The 16,550-nt window shown below is 56.8% G+C and overlaps 1 protein-coding gene across 2 annotated transcripts in view; it reads right to left on the reverse strand.

The window, feature by feature from the left end:
* Nucleotides 1-13,790, reverse strand: part of KIF3C (kinesin family member 3C) — a 50,304-nt gene extending 36,514 nt beyond the window's left edge. For both annotated transcript variants that reach the window (XM_062209107.1, XM_062209106.1), the window contains exon 1: nucleotides 11,821-13,790. In XM_062209107.1, the coding sequence (XP_062065091.1) occupies nucleotides 11,821-13,371 (1,551 nt within the window). In that variant the 5' untranslated portion in view covers nucleotides 13,372-13,790. The remainder of the gene's footprint in view (nucleotides 1-11,820) is intronic.
* Nucleotides 13,791-16,550: the final 2,760 nt, after the last annotated feature.

The following is a 16,550-nucleotide window of genomic DNA, read 5'->3' on the forward strand; positions in this document are numbered from 1 at the left end:
CTTCGGCCATTGTAGCTACTTAGGGAGTGGACCAGTGGATAGATCTCTCTTTCTTTCTGCCTCTGTCTCTCTGTAACTCTGCCTTCCAGATAAATAAATAAATCTTAAAAAAAAAAAAAAAAAAAAAAAGAGTTGGGCCTGGGCCGGGCTGAAGCCAAGAGCCAGAAACTCCATCCAGATCTCCCATGTGGGTGGCAGGAACTCAGGTACTTGAGCGTCACCACTGCTTCCCAAGATGCACATTAGCAGGAAGCTGCAACTAAAAGTGGAGCCAGAGGCCAGTACTGTGTCACAGTGGGTAAAGCCTCCACCTGCAATCCTGGCATCCCATATGGGCACCGGTTCAAGACCCAGCTGCTCCTCTTCTGATCCAGCTCTCTGCTATGGCCTGGGAAGGAGGCAGAAGATGGCTCAAATCCTTGGGCTCCTGTACCCATCTGGGAGACCAGAAGAAGCTCTTGGCTCCTGGCTTCAGATAGTCACAGCTCCAGCTGTTGCGGCCATCTGGGGAGTGAACCAGCAATGGAAGAGCTCTCCCTCTCTCTGCCTCTGCCTCTAACTCAGCAATTCAAATAAATAAAATAAATCTTTTAAAAAAAAAAAAAGTGGAGCCAGAGGCCAGCACTGTGGCACAGTGGGTAAAACATCAAGTCCCAGTTGCTCTACTTCTGATCCAGCTCTCTGCTATGGCCTGGGAAAGCAGTGGAAGATGGCCCAAGTCCTTGGTCCCCTGCACCCACATGGAGACCCAGAAGAGGCTCCTGGCTCTTGGCTCCTGGCTTTGGATTGGCCCAGCTCCAGCCATTGATTCCATCTGGGGAGTGAACCAGCGGATGGAAGACTTCTCTCTCAGCCTCTGCCTTTCTGTAACTCTGCCTTTCAAATAAATAAGTAAGTCTTTAAGAAAATGAAGAAACAAACAAAAAAGTAGAGCCAGGGCTCAAACCCAGGCATGCTGATTTGGAATGCAGGCATCCCAACTGGTGTGTTAACAGCGGTGCCAAACGCCCACCTGTACTTGTTGATCACATACGTGAACGGCACTGGGCTGAGGGCAGAGGCTGGGCGGGGGCTGGGGGGTTGCATCATACGGAGAGGCAGAGATGAGTTAAGCACTCGAGACAACAGTTCCCGCTGGGGCCTGCTAGCCAGGGATTCGGCATAAATCCTTCCTTTCTGAGCCGATGTCACAGCAGGGCTAGGAAGCCTGCAGGCTATGGAGTCAGGCAGACACGGGCTCAGAATTCTGGCCCTGCCTCTTCCTAGGTGTGTGACTTAGAGTTGGTCATTCCTTAAAATCCCTCACTATCATGTGAAGATAAAAACAGCACTACTCCAGGTAGACATTCAGTCTAATGGTTAAGACACCCGCATGTTATACCAAAGTGGCTGGGTCACTCCCTCGTTCTGGCTCCCGACTCCAGCTTCCTGTCAGTGCTGACCTCGGGGGCAGCACTGGTGGCTCAAGTAGTTGGGTCCCTGCCATCTACACTGCAGAACCAGGACATGTTCCCAGATCCTAACTTTGGCCTTATCTAGCCCTGACTCTTGTGGGCACTTGGGGAGTAAGCCAGTAGATGGGAGCTTTCTCTCTCTCTGCCTCTCAAAAAAAATTTTAATAATAAAATATTACTAGTTCACAATAGTACTATTTTGAGGATTAAATAAAACAACATAGGGATGAGCATTTAGCACACTGCTTGGGAAGCCCACGCCCCACATCAGAGTGCCTGGCCGTCTCCCAGAGCGGATTCCTGCTGATGTGCACCCTGAGAGGCAGTAACTGACGACTCGAGTACTGGGGTCCCTGCCACCCACACGGGAGACCCACATTTGAGTTCCCAGCGGCTGACTTTGTCTTGGCCCAACCCTAGCCATTTCATGCATTTGGGGAATGAACCAGTAGATGGGAGATGTCTGTCTCTCTCTTCCTGCCTTTCAAATAAATAAAATAATTTTTTAAATAAAGTAAAGTAATGCACAGAACACACCAGAGGGGCAGGCATTGAGACACAACAGGTCAAGCTGATTCTTGGGACACCTACACCCCATATCAGAGTGCTGGCTTGAGTGCTTCCTATCCAGCTTCCTGTGAATGTATCTGGGAGGTAGCAGATGATGGCTCAAGTGCTCAGGCCTCTGATATCCAAGTGGGAGGTCCAGATGGAGTTCGAGGCTCTGGCTTTGGCTTGGCCCAGCCCTGCCTGTTGCAGGTATTTGAGAGTGAACCAAACGGAGAGAAGATCTCTTTTTCTTTCTTTCTTTTTTATTTATTTATTTGAAAGTCAGAGTTACACAGAGAGGAGAGGCAGAGAGAGAGAAGGGGGGGGGGTCTTCCATCTGATGGTTCACTCCCCAGTTGGCCACAACGGCCGGAGCTGCACCGATCCAAAGCCAGGAGCCAAGAGCTTCTTCCGGGTCTCCCATGCAGGTGCAGGGCCCAAGGATTTGGGCCTTTTTCTACTGCTTTCCCAGGCCATAGCAGAGAGCTGGATGGGAAGAGGAGCAGCTGGGTCTCGAACCGGCACCCATGTGGGATGCTGGCGCTTCAGGCCAGGGTGTTAACCCACTGCGCCACAGTGCCAGCCCCAAGAAGATCTCTATCTCACTCTCTCTGCCTTTCAAGTAGATGAAAAAACAAACAACTAAAATGTGATTGGGCATCTCTAATTGTTAAAATGCTTTTGAAAAAAACGTATCAGGGCTGGCGCCATGGCTTAACAGGCTAATCCTCCGCCTTGCGGCGCCGGCACACCGGGTTCTAGTCCTGGTTGGGGCTCCGGATTCTGTCCCGGTTGCCCCTCTTCCAGTCCAGCTCTCTGCTATGGCCCGGGAAGGCAGTGGAGGATGGGCCAAGTGCTTGGGCCCTGTACCCGCATGGGAGACCAGGAGAAGCACCTGGCTCCTGGCTTCGAATCAGCGCGATGCGCCGACCGCAGCGGCCATTGGAGGGTGAACCAACGGCAAAAAGGAAGACCTTTCTCTCTGTCTCTCTCTCTCTCACTATCCATTCTGCCTGTCAAAAAAAAAAAATAATAAAATAAAAATAAATAAATAAAAATAAATACAAAGGTAAAAAAAAAACGTATCAGAGTGCTTGGCATTAGGCATATATGGAAGAAAGGGTAGCTCCCATTATTATTACTTTTTTTTTAAGATTTTATTTATTTATTTGAAAGACAGAGTTACAGACAGAGAGAGGGAGCGACAGAGAGAAAGGTCTTCCATCCACTGGTTCACTCCCCAAATGGCCGCAATGGCCAGAGGTAAGCCAATCTGAAGCCAAGAGCTTCTTCTGGGTCTCCCATGCGGGTGCAGGGGCCAAGGACTTGGGCCATCTTCCACTGCTTTCCCAGACCATAGCAGAGAGCTGGGTTGGAAGTGGAGCAGCCCAGATATGAATCAGCATCCATATGGGATGTTGGCACCACAGGCGGAGGCTTAGCCTACTATGCCACAGCACTGGCCCCCTAATATTACTGTTATTGTCATTATTTTCCTGCTGGCCCACAGGCCCGTTACCTAGTGTTCTGGAAACAGTTTCACTCAGGGCCTGGTACTGCTCTGCTGGGTACACCTGGGAGGGAAGACAGCCAACTAGAAAGTAACTCTTCAGCAGGCCCACAAGTCAATGCCCAGGAATTTCTCAGGGTATCAAACATTCCAGACACACTGACTCAAACGGCAGGTGCCCTGCGGGCTCTGAGCACAGGGGTCTGCCTTGCCCGGCCCCTCAGTGGCAGGGCTGGATCTGTGGTGAGGACCATTTTCTCATCCACGCAGACACGCCACCAGGCTCAGCAGCTCTAAGTGCCCCCGACTGGCCGGCCACAGCCAGGACAAAGCGCCCCTCTCCTACTGGGTCCCGGGCCTTTCCTTCTGGTCCTCGGAATACAATGAGAACATTATCACAGCCACTTCATCCAATATCTCGCTACCCACGGGCTGTAATAAGGCCATGTGGTAATGCACTCCTCCCTGCAGCCAACGCACAGCGGGAGAAGCCTGGCGCTGGCCCCAAAGGCCTGCTGGGCCGCACCGGACCTCAGATGGAGACGCATTAGTCTTAGGTGCTTCCCGCCAGCACAGGGCAATTCTGCTAAGTGACCACACCTACCAGGGAGGGAAGGAATGCCGGTCTCGGCTCCTACCAAGGCCATGGACTCCGACTCAGAAGCCAGGCCCGGCTTGCTGTACAGGCCACTTGCTATGTGGATCCTTCTCTCGAGGGTCTGACTGGGGAGGATTCAGCTGGGATGGGGATCAGGGTACGCAGTGCCTGATCACCCCACCCCGTAAGTCTCAGAGTATCCTACACAGGGCTGATGTCCTTGGGGACATGCAGAAGGAACCAGACCAATTCTGGAAAAACAGATGCTCCCTAGGTTATTAGGAGCATCTTTAAAAAAAAAAAAAAGATTTATTCATTTATTGAGACGCAGAGCTACAGAGAGAGATCTTCCATCTGCTGGTTCACTCCCCTCAATGGCCATAACTGCCAGGGATGGGTCAGGCTAAAGCTAGGAGTTTCTTCTAGGTATCTCATGTTGGTGGCAGGGGCCCAAGCACTTGGGTCATCTTCTGCTGATTTCCCAGGCTATTGGCAGGGAGCTGGATCAGAAGTGGAGCAGCTGAGACACAAACTGGTGCCCATATGGGTTGTTGGCATTAGAAGCAGTGGTTTGGCCGGCGCCGCGGCTCACTAGGCTAATCCTCCACCTTGCAGCGCCGGCACACCGGGTTCTAGTCCTGGTCGGGGCACCGGTCCTGTCCCGGATGCCCCTCTTCCAGGCCAGCTCTCTGCTGTGGCCAGGGAGTGCAGTGGAGGATGGCCCAAGTACTTGGGCCCTGCACCCCACGGGAGACCAGGAGAAGCACCTGGCTCCTGCCATCGGATCAGTGCGGTGCACCAGCCGCAGCGCGCCAACCACGGCGGCCATTGGGGGGTGAACCAACGGCAAAGGAAGACCTTTCTCTCTGTATCTCTCTCACTGTCCACTCTGCCTGTCAAAAAAAAAAAAAAAAAAGAAGCAGTGGTTTTACCTGCTATGCCTCAATGCTGGTCCCCACCCACTTTTTTTTTTTTAAGATTTAATTATTTATTTGAAAGTCAGAGTTACACATAGAGAGAAGGAGAGGCAGAGAGAGAGAGAGGTCTTCCATCGCTGGTTCACTTCCTAATTGGCCTCAACAGCCAGAACTGCACCGATCCAAAGCCAGGAGCCAGGAGCATCTTCCAGGTCTCCCATGCGGGTGCAGGAGCCCAAGAACTTGGGCCATCTTCTACTGCTTTCCCAGGCCACAGCAGAAAGCTGGATCAGAAGTGGAGCAGCCGAGTCTACATAGGATGCCGGCACTGCAGGCGGCGGCTTAACCTGCTACGCCACAGCTTAAAACAGCTCAACTCTAACTTAAAAAGTTTTGGGAGCCAGCTCCCAGCTAATGTGCCTAAGAAAGCAGAGGAAGATGGCCCAAGTGCTTGGGCCCCTGCATCCACATAGGAGACCCGGATAAAGCTTCTGGGGCCTGGCCCAGCTCTGGTCGTTGCAGCCATTTGGGGAGTGAACCAGAGGATGGAGGATCTCTCTCCCTCTTTCTGTAACTCTAACTTTCAAATAAATATTGAAAAAAGGAAATTTTTTTCTATGGAGCTTAACCTGCTTCCATAATTGCCACTTGTTGGTTACCAGGGACATTACAGAATACAGAAACAATGCAACCAGCATGTTGGGTTCAAAGGATGGGGTAGACCAGCTGGCTGTGGGTCTCCTACTGGAGTAAGTTGCTTGAGAGATTAACTTCTGCCAGACTGGTGGGCTTTGAATGCTGGACTAAAATGTGATATGTTTGACACATCAGGAAAGCAGCCATGGGAAAACTTCCATCAGCCAGCTAAAGAAAACGTTAATAACAATTATTTGCTGACCACTAACCTGCCAAGAACTGTGCAAAGTGCTATACATTGATTATTTTACTGAATTTCTCAACAGCGCTAAAACATGGTTGTTAATATTAACCCACCTTAGGGCTCATGGTCTCAGAACTAGTACATCACTAAACCTGGACCTGCCTGACTCTGAGGCCCAGGTCCTGGACACAGAGCTCTACAGAATGAAGTCTGCAGAGAGATGAGGACAGGAGTCACACACACACAGAGCGAGAGGCCGGGGCTGCCAGCCAGGGGTTTCAGCCGAGCCCTCTCCTCAAGGGGAGCCCCAGTCTCCACTTCCAGCCCTTTCTTGCTTAAAAACTCCACTGACCCATCTCCAGTGGGCCTGGATTCTGTCCCACAAATTCCACACGTGGAGCAGGTGCTGTGGGGAGTAGTAGGTTTAGCCTCCACTTGCAGCACTGGCATCCCATATGGGCACTGGTTCAAGTCCCAGCTCTTCTGATCCAGCTCTCTGCTATGGCTTGGGAAAGCAGTGGAGGATGGCCCAAGTCCGTGGGCCCCTGCATCAGCATGGGAGATCTGAAAGAAGCTCCTGGCTCCTGGCTTTGGACTGGCCCACCTGCAGCCATTGCAGCCATTTAGGGAGTGAATCAGCAGATGAAAGCGCTCTCCTGCTCTCCCGCCCTCTCTCTCTCTCTCTAACTCTGCCTCTCAAACAAATAAATACATTTTTTTAAAGTCCACACGTCTTCTACAGCTCCTGTCATTTCACCACCTCCCCAGCAGCCAGTTCCCACACTGATGTTCCTAATTCTTTCAGCACCAAGAGCATTCCATTTCTTGTCAAACCAAGCTGAGTTTAACCAGATCTGCTATATGAAAACCATGCAGCCTGGGCCAGTTACTTAACTACAATGGGCCTGGCTTTCTCATCCACAAAATGGAAACAGTATCTTTCTTGTATGGATTAATGAGACAATTTTTTTTTTTTTGGACAGGCAGAGTGGACAGTGAGAGAGAGACAGAGAGAAAGGTCTTCCTTTTGCCGTTGGTTCACCCTCCAATGGCCGCCACGGTTGGTGCGCTGCGGCCGGCGCACCGCGCTGATCCGATGGCAGGAGCCAGGTGCTTCTCCTGGTCTCCCATGGGGTGCAGGGCCCAAGCACTTGGGCCATCCTCCACTGCACTCCCTGGCCACAGCAGAGAGCTGGCCTAGAAGAGGGGCAACCGGGACAGAATCCGGTGCCCCGACCAGGACTAGAACCCGGTGTGCCGGCGCTGCAAGGCGGAGGATTAGCCTAGTGAGCCGCCAGCCATAATGAGACAATTTGTACATAGTATCATGCTTGGCAGAAAGCAAGTGTTCAAAATGTTATTTTTATTGCTATTGTTTCTGGGTTTAGAACTCCCTCTCCTGCATCCTCATGGTTAATTCCCATGCTGAGAGGACAGGAATAATTCAGTGTGGTTTATGCTCCCTACAGTGACTGCATCCCTCTGGCTTTTGGGGCTGCTTCTGCAGGGTCTCCTTTCCACGTCCCTCCTCAGAGAGCTGGGCTCTGCTCCCCGCCGACCTGCCAGCCATGGATCACACCCAATGCTGCGAGTTCAGCCTCTCTCCTTTGCCTCAAGCCTGCACTGTGTCTTCCCCTCTTTTCCCTCTATGCAGCTGGACCCAAAGCTTTAGAATCCATTTAATGCAATCCCTCCAAAAAATCTATTTCAAAATTAGCCATTTTAAAATAACTGTTTATTCATTTATTTTCATCTACTTGAAAGGCAGAATGAGAGAGACAGAGGAAAAAAAGAGATCTTCATCTACTGGTTCATGCCCCAGAAGCCAACAACAGCCAGGGCTGGACCAGGCCAAAGCCAGGAGCCCACAGTTCCATTCGGATTTCCCACATGGCCAGCAGGGAGGACCCAGGCATGTAAGCCATCATCTGCCACCTCCCAGCATGCATCAGCAGGAAGCTACATTAGAACTAGAGATGCTGGGACTCAATCCCAGGTACTCCAATATGGGGTACAGGCATCCCCAGTGGCAGTTTAACCCACCACACCATGACATTTGCCCTTAAAGTAGTCATTTTAAGAAATTTTCTTGGGGCTGGTGATGTGGCGCAGTGGGTTAACGCCCTGGCCTGAAGCGCCAGCATTCCATATGGGCGCTGGTTCGAGACTCTGCTGTTCCACTTCCCATCCAACTCTCCGTTAAGGCCTGGGAAAGCAGCGTAAAACAGCCCAAGTCCTTGGGCCCCTGCACCTGCATGGGAGACCCAGAGGAAGCTCCTGGATCCTGGCTTTGGATCAGCGCAGCTCCGGCCATTGTGGCCAACTGGGGAGTGAACCATTGGATGGAGGACCCCCCCCCCCTCTCTGCCTCTCCCCTGTCTGTGTAACTCTGACTTTCAAATAAAGAAATTAAAAAAAAAATTTTTAATTAAAAAAAAGAAATAAATTTTCTTGGAGCCAGCACTGTGCTGTAGCAGGTAAAGCAACCACCTGCAGTGCTGATATCTCGTATGAGCACTGGTTCAAGTCTGAGCTGCTCCACTTCCCTGCTCGTGTGCCTGGGAAAGCAGCAGATGATGGCCCAAATGCTCGGACCCTGTATCCACATGAGAGACATGTAAGACACTCCTAGTTCCTGCCTTTGGCCTGGCCCAGACCTAGCCATTTGGGGAGTGAATCAGCAGATGGAAGACCTCTCTCTCTTTCTCTCTCTCTCTCTCTTTCTGTAACTCTAACTTTCAAATAAATAAAACAAGCCCCTAAATTTTTTTTTTTCTTGCACAATTAAATCTGAGTCAAGCAGGCCTTCACCCAATCTACATGCACCCACCAGCGCGCCTCCCAGGATGTGCGCTGTGCTCTGACACGTGCATTTTCTCTGGGCAGTGCCGAAGAGCTGAGCTTTCCCTGGGCACTGTGGGTCTGCTTTGTCACCTCCTCCTCTTCCCTCCCAGGCCTTGCATGATACCAAGCCCCCCAGCCCTTGGAGACACCACTAAGTATGGCTGGCTAATGGCGAATGCTAAACAGAGCCCTGCCGGCCAGCACACACACGCGCACATCTGCACACCCTCAAGTCCCCTGCGGCTGGCAATCCACAGGGCAAGTCGGAGACGGAGAGGAAGGGAGGCTCCAGGAGCCAGGCGTGGGATTCGCACACAGTGAGGGGAGAACAAAGAGAAAGGGAGCCTCGGAGGTGGCAGGCAGGGAGGGCGGGCGGGCGAGGCAGACTCAGTGTGAGTCAGACAGGGAACGAGGGCACTGGGTCGCACCAGCTCCTGCTCAGCTGCCCCCAGGGGGGAGCAGGGCGGGTGAGAAGTGCAGTGGACCCCACAGCTCAGAGAGCAGGGACGGGAGGGAGCTGAGGACGGGGAGCAAGAGCTCAGCTCATTTCTAGGAGGGCCCCGAACTCCTGCTTTCCTGCCTGGCCCTGCTCCCGGAGGCTGCAGGGCTACGGTGAGGCGGCCAGGGGGGCAGGTGAGGCAGCAGTGAAGCTAACAAAGCTGCCAGTCCTGGCAACCAGGACACCTGCCTGGAAGACAGAAGCCACCCTGTGGCTGCTAACACCTTCCATTTATTTGGAGCTTTCAACTTATTTCACACAGCCTCACACGAATGATCTCATTTCATTTTCAGCACAACCCCGGGAAAGAAGAGGCCTGAGGATGCCATCCTAGAAACAGCCCCCCCAGGCATGCCAGAGGGGCTGGGGGGAGGCCAGGACCCAGGTCTAGGCTCCACCCTGAGCTTGCTCACGGCTGACTGTCCGGGGCTGGGTGGGACCAGAAGTCAGCGGACACAGCATCATCCCCTCCTGGAATTTCCCAGGCACCGCTCCCCGCTGGCTTACAGCCAACACCTGGCACAAAGTGACCATTCCAGCCCCTCCCCGGGGAGCTATGTCAGGCAAGGCCTTTGAGTCACAGAGTGAGCCCACAGGGAGGACCCTGTGACAACCACAAGACAGCTCAGGTCTGGGGGGCACCAGAAGACTCGGGTCCCAGCCCCAGCCCTGCCACTCACCAGCCAGTATCACTCCACCTCCCCATCCTCATTTTACTGTCAAATGAGAACACTAATAAATACCCACATCTTGGGGTTGTTAGGAGGAACAAATGAGATGAAGATGTCAGTGTTATTTACATAAAAGTGAACCACTCTGATTATCAAGCGCAATGGATAGAGGCGGACTGAGCTCCAGAGTCTGGATCCTCCCTGCCTCACCTGTGCGGCCCTGGGCACAGCCCCTGCCGGCCACAAGGCTGCAGCATTCCCTGAGCTACACCTCTAGTGCAGGAATTCTGGTGCCGGCTGCTCTGATTGCTTGACTATCCTGCCATCTGTGCCTTGTGTTGCCTTTGATCCTAGAAACCTTATTAAGGAGAGCCAGCCCGTTCTCAACAGTGGGAACCTTCCAGCCACCCCGCCCCTCCTACCCATCTCTCAGGGGGCTGACGGGTGTTCACTGCCCCCAGCTTTAAGGAGGGAGTGGTCTTGCGGAGAAACCAGCAAATAGACAGACTGGGCAGATAAGATTCCCCAGTTGCAGAGCCTGGCCTGCCAGGAATGGCTGATTCTAACCACCCTGTCTTTAGCATCTGCTTCTCCCAGGACGGCCCTGAAGCCTCCCTTGAGGAAGCAGCTCAGCACAGCCCTGGCTGAGCTCACGGAGGTGAATTAAATATTCAGCACGCAGGGCCAGAGCCCCTTGCGGCGCAACACATTCCCACCTCACAGACAATGCATCCAGCCCAGCTGCCACTCTTCCAGGGGCTGTAGGCTGGGCTTCCCTGCCCCCAGCTCCCACTTCTGGGCAGAACAGAGAATGGCGATGGCTGGCTCTTCCCAGCAAGCTCATGGCTCCCTGTGTCCTTCCTCCAACCCCTAGCACAGAAGGCTCCAGAGGCCTGGAAATGCCTGGACTAGCGAGTGCTGGCATCTGCAGCACTGAAATCAAACAGGACTGTGACGGGCCAGGTGGGGCCTGGGTAGCTCAGCCCCACTTGGGGTCTGGAGGCTCCCACAGGGAAGCGCACAGTGAGACCCCGGCACCCCTCAGGGCAATGGGGGACTGGGTATTACTGCGATGAGGCCTGGGTGGGGGCTGATCAGTTTGCTTTTCAGAATAATTCAGGTCAGCTTGGCACAGCCTCCGAGATCTCCCAGGAGAAGGGAGACTGAGGCCAGGAGAGAGAGAGGAGCAATGTGCGCAAGGTCCCTCGGCGAGGAGCAGTGCAGCTGGCCCGGACTCCAGGGCTCCGGTACGGAGCCAGGGCTCTCTCCACCCCACCTCCTGCGGGACCCTGCAGCGCCTTCCTGCTGACACCGGGCCAAGGGCCCGCTGGGTGGGCCTGGGGAATCATTTTCATGGGGAGTATGCTCCATTCGTGGTCCCGCCCGCCCGCCCATCAAAGAGCGGACCGAGGTCCGTGGGTTCCAGCTCAGCTCTGCCACTCCGTACACAGCAGTCTGGGACCTGCCACTTCTCTGTGCCTCAGTTCCTTGCCTGTCTGTAAGGGGGGAATTAAGAACTGCCAGCTTGGATGAGATCATACATGGTGGGGACTCCGTAAGCAGCAAAGTGCTACCCACCTGTCAGTCGTCACTAAAATGATGCACGGTCAGAGGATGCTACAGAGGGAGGAAGCCTCAGGGCAGGAGGCTGTGCCGGGCTCACGCTCATGAGAGGCTGCGGTCCTGCCCGGCCATCCCCCAGACCTGGTGGACCCTCTGCTGGGACGGCCAGCAGAGACCACCAGCACCGCTTTGTGTGTGTGTGCATGTGTGTGCACGTGTGTGCCTGTGCCTGGCACTCCACGAGGGCAGTCCAGGGGCCCTCTGGGCAGGGTCGCAGACCCTCGGGGGAGCCCTGCAGGGAGCCCCCACGTGCCCAGGCTCGTCCGGGCCCTTACCTTGTACTTGGCGGCGAGCAGCTCCGTGGCCTGCTGCTCCCGCCGCAGGTCCTCCAGCATCTTCTCCTTCTCCTCCAGCAGCTTCTGCTTCTCCTCGCCCAGCAGGCTGCGGTCGTCCTGGATGGCCGCCTTCTCCTCCTCCAGCCGCTCCTTCTGCTCCTGCAGGTAGTGCTCCATGCCCTTCTCCAGGGCCGGCTCCAGGAGAGGCTGCGGCGGGCAGTGGTTGTTGTTGCTGTCGTCCTCGTCCTCGGCCACCCAGGCCTCCGGCACGGCGCCCTCGGGGTACCCGGCCGGGGCCGACACGGCCTTCTTCCTGCGGCCGCTCTTCCTGCGCGGCCGCTTGCCCAGCATCCCCTTCCTCTCCAGCTGCGCCTTCAGGCGGGCGATCTCCTCCTGGAACTCTCGCAGCAGCGTGTCCTTGGGGTCCTCGTTCACCCGGGGCTTGTTCTTGATGTTCTTGGCTCGGTTGGCAAAGCGCAGTGTGGACAGGCTCTCGTCGTAGCTGTGAGAGGCTGGTCCCAGCGTGGCCACCATGATGGTCTTGGCGTTGCCCCCCAGAGAGTCCTGGAGCAGCCGGGTCAGCTTGGAGTCCCGGTAGGGGATGTGGGTGCTCCTGTTGCCCGCCAGGGCGGCGATCACGTTGCCCAGGGCTGACAGTGAGAGGTTGATCTTGGAGGCTTCCTTGGGCCTCTCTCCGCTGCCAGCCCCACCGCCCCCACCCCCTCCACTGCCACCACTGCCACCCGTGGCCGGTGTGGCAGTCCCTCCGGCTGCATTGGGGCCTGCCTTGTTCTGCCTCTCGCTGCCAGCCAGGTCCACTAGGTTGAGCTTGCCCACACGGATGTGGTCCTGGCCGTCAGTGCCCCGCTCGCTGCACTCCACGGTGATGACGAAGATGGCATGCGAGCGGGAGCTGAGCTCGTTCATGTGGGTGCTGCCCACCGCCCGCGCCTGGTTCCCCAGGTTCATCACGTGTTCGATCTCCTTGACGTTCTTGGTGACGAAGGAGGACAGGTCCTTGATGTAGACGCCAGTCTCCGGGTTCTCCTTCAGCTCCAGCCTCTTGCCCGGCTCCTTGGAGAGCAGGTCCCGGATCTCCTCCTGGTAGATCTCCAAGTAGGAGGCTCGGACCAGGTACTGCTGGTTCTGGGAGCGGGAGATGTGCGTGAAGATGTGCTCGAAGGCGTTGGGGATGACGCCGCGCAGCTCGGGCTCCACCCAGGTGCCCTGCATGGTGTAGGTCTTGCCGGTGCCCGTCTGGCCGTAGGCAAACACGGTGCCGTTGAAGCCCTGGAGCACCGAGTCTATGAGGGGCCTCACGGTTTCGTCGTACAGGTCTGCCTGCTTGGAGCTGGCATCGTACACGGCGTCGAAGGTGAAGGTTTTGGGCAGCTCCCCGGGCGCGGCGCGGGGGTTCCGCAGGGTCACCTGGCCCAGCTTCACGTCCATGGTCAGGATCTGCTCGTGACCCGCAGCCTCCTCCTTCCTGCTGAGGGGGCGGCACCGGGCCACCACCTTCAGGGCCTCGCTGGCCTTGGTCTTACTGGCCATCTTGCCGCCCGGCAGAGTCCCGCTGAGCGCTCGCTGCCCTAGGTCGGGATGGGCGCGGGCCGCGCAGCCCCCGGGCGCCGCGCCTCAATCCGCATGCGGCCTCCGAAGGTGGGGATGCTGGCGCGGCCCCGCCGCTGCTGCACCAGCGGGGAGGAGGAGGGGGAGACGCACGGTCAGGCGGAGTCCCCGGGCAGCCGAGGGAGCAGCGCCGGCCCGAGGGCAGCGCCCGGAGCCCGCCCCATGCCGGGGCAGAGGCGGCGCTGCCGTAAACAGCCGCGGCAACAATGAGATAAAGGAAGAGGAGAATGCGATGGGGGTGGGCGGCAGAGCTGTCTCCTCCGCCTCCTTCCGCTAGGGATGCATGGCGGGGCCGGGGCGCCGGGCGGCGGGGTCGCGGCCCTCGCGAGCGCAGAGGCTCACCTGGAGTCCTGACCCGCGCCGGGGGCACCAGTCATCGCAGCCCGCGCCGCTGCGGCTGCCTCCGCCCGCGCCCCCTCCGCTGCCGCCGCCGCGGGAGACTGACGGAGAAAAACAGAGGGGATGGGGCGGAGCAGCGGCGGCCCGAGGGATGTCGCCGCCGCCGCTGCCGCCGCCGCCGCGCTGCGGCCCGGGCGAAGCCTCCCGGCTGGGGTGGGGCGAGGGGCGGGGCCGCGGGGCGGGGCGCGCGGGCGGGCGCGGCCGTGCGCGGGGAGGGGGAGGCCGCGCAGAGCACGCCGGGAGTTGTAGTCCCGCCTTTGTTGTCGGCCGGCGCGGCGGGCTGCGGCGCCCTCGCGCGCGCTCGCACGCGTCCGGGCGGCCTCTCGCGCCGCGGTCGAGCCCTCGAGGGACGTCAGGCGCGCGCCCCCGCCACCGGCCCCGCGGCCCCGCCCTTCCAGCCCGCAGGTGTCTCTCCCCCCCCACGGCAGTCCCCTTCAGGGCGCCTGCAGCGCCCCCCACCGCCTAGACGTTCCTGGGCTCAGCTTGCAGCTCCCGGGCCTGGGCTGCACCCCCAGGGCAGGGCAGGAGGGGCCGCGTCTCCTCGCCCGCGTCAGCACCCGCAGCCTGCTCGCTCGACTCCTGCTGCCCCGCGGCGTGCCGACTCTGCGGCTTCACCGCCCTGACAGTGCGCAGTCCACCCCCGCCCCGCACCTGCTGCACCCCAGGCCCCCAGCTGGGAGCCGCACCCTTCTTGTCCGTTTAGGAGCCAAGTTTGGCTCCGTAAGCGGCTTTGCCCCTTTGTGCCTTTCCCAGAGACCCTGTCCTCTTCTGCACTTGGGGCGCCGCCACTTGGACACCACTGGCACCTCCTCCTCCTCCGTGGAGCCTTCCCTGACCCCTGGGTTTTTTCCATAGCAGAAGGAGGCATCGAATTTGCATAAAACACAACCTGCATTCCAGTTCCGGTTCTGCTCTCCATCTAAGCTGGGACTGGAGCAGCCACCTGCTTTGTCCCAGCCTCCCTTTCCTCATCCGTTTAAGAGACAGTCTCCTTCAGGGGGTGGGCGGGCAAGCGGCTCCGGGTTCCTGGAGCATCCCGGAGACCAGGCATGTGCCGGATGCTCCTTTCGGGATCTTCACTCCGCCCCCCATCTAGGGTGCAATTTAAGTGTAATTCTACAAGTGCAAGGACAAAGTCAAAGTCCTTTCCGTGGACCACTGGGTGGGGACTGAGGCCTCCCCCCAGATGTGTCCCTAGAGGGCCTAGAGCCTTTGTCGCATCTTCCCTCGGGCTGGAATGTCAGGAGGAGGAGGCGTGAGGCTTGGCTGGGAGCTCACTCACCTCTGCAGTGTCCTGTCCGCCCTCCACCCTCTTCTTGATCGGGCTCCACTGCTAGTGAGTAACTTGGCTTTGGGACCAGTTGCCGGGTGGGGTTTTGGCTTTGTAGACTAACTGCTCTTGGCTGTGACAGGCTGACTTCCGGATGGACCACTTGGCTCTTAAGCCATGTTCTTGTTGCACTTGGCTTTGGTTTTTGAACGCCCTTTTCTCTGCTTTGGCTGACACATCCGATGCTACAGCGCTGGATAAAAGAGCCACCACCCCCTGGGAGAGCGTGCGCAGAGCTCTTCCTGTATGGGACGCAAATTGGAATCTATTGCTTCTAAGACGCGTGACTCTGAGCATGCTGTTGCACTTGTCTGAACAGCTGTCCCAGCGGGAAACCTGGGGATGAAGTGACCATGTGGGTGGAGGACGTGGAAGGCACTCGGGAAATAGTTTTCCTTTCTTTTCTCCTTTAAGTTCAAGCCTATTCACCATCTACCCAGTCAGAAAGAGAGAGGGAGAGGGAGAAGAAGAGGGAGAGAGAGAGAGCGAGCTCACATCTGGATCACTCCCCAGGTGCCCACAACAACAGCTGGGGCTGGGCCAGGCTGGAGCAGCTGAGAACTCAATCCAGGTCTCCCACGTGGGGTGGCAGGGACCCAAGAACTGGAACCACCACCTGCTGCCTCGCAGAGTGCCTTCGCAGGGAGCTGGAATCTGGCATAGAGCCAGGGCGCACACCCAAACCCCCTGGTAAGGGCTACAGCCACCTGACCTGTTAGAGCAAAACCTGCCCCTGGTGCCTTCCTTCTCAGCATCGTCTTCAACCCTTCTTCTTCCCTCCTACACACCTGCACCTCCAGCCGCTCTGATTTAAGATCCCCCAAAACACACCTCAACTTTTCATGTCTCCACGTCTTTGCCCCTGCTGCTTGCTTTGCTGCCAGAAACGTCCTCCTAAGTGTCCTCTCCGGTCTACACAGCCTCACCTCCATTCGCTCTGCCACTATGCTGCCACTCAACACTCTTCCCCAGGACATCAGCGCACCACGGTGCCAACTCCAGGGAGCCTTGGACATAACCTGCCTCCCCTCCCTTCTTCATGACACTCACTTCCCATGGTGCCCATGACGCAACAGGGTCCTGGGTTTTCTCCTATGGCTCCTATATGTTCTGGTTCCTTACTTCCTGGTGTCCTTAACCAAGTTGCTCCCCCTCAACTCCAACATTAAGGTGTTGGAGCTCTTTAAGAAATAATGATATAAAGGGGCCAGCGTCATGGTGTAGTGGGTCAAGCTGCTGCCTGCGATGCCGGCATCCCATATGGATGCCGGTTTGAGTCCTGGCTGCTCCACTTCCGATCCAGCTCTGTGCTAATGGCCCAAATGTGTGCGCCACTGCTACCCATGTGGGAGACCTGGAAGAAGCTCCCGGC

Source organism: Lepus europaeus, chromosome 13, assembly GCF_033115175.1.
Source record: "Lepus europaeus isolate LE1 chromosome 13, mLepTim1.pri, whole genome shotgun sequence".
Classification (NCBI taxonomy): domain Eukaryota; kingdom Metazoa; phylum Chordata; class Mammalia; order Lagomorpha; family Leporidae; genus Lepus; species Lepus europaeus.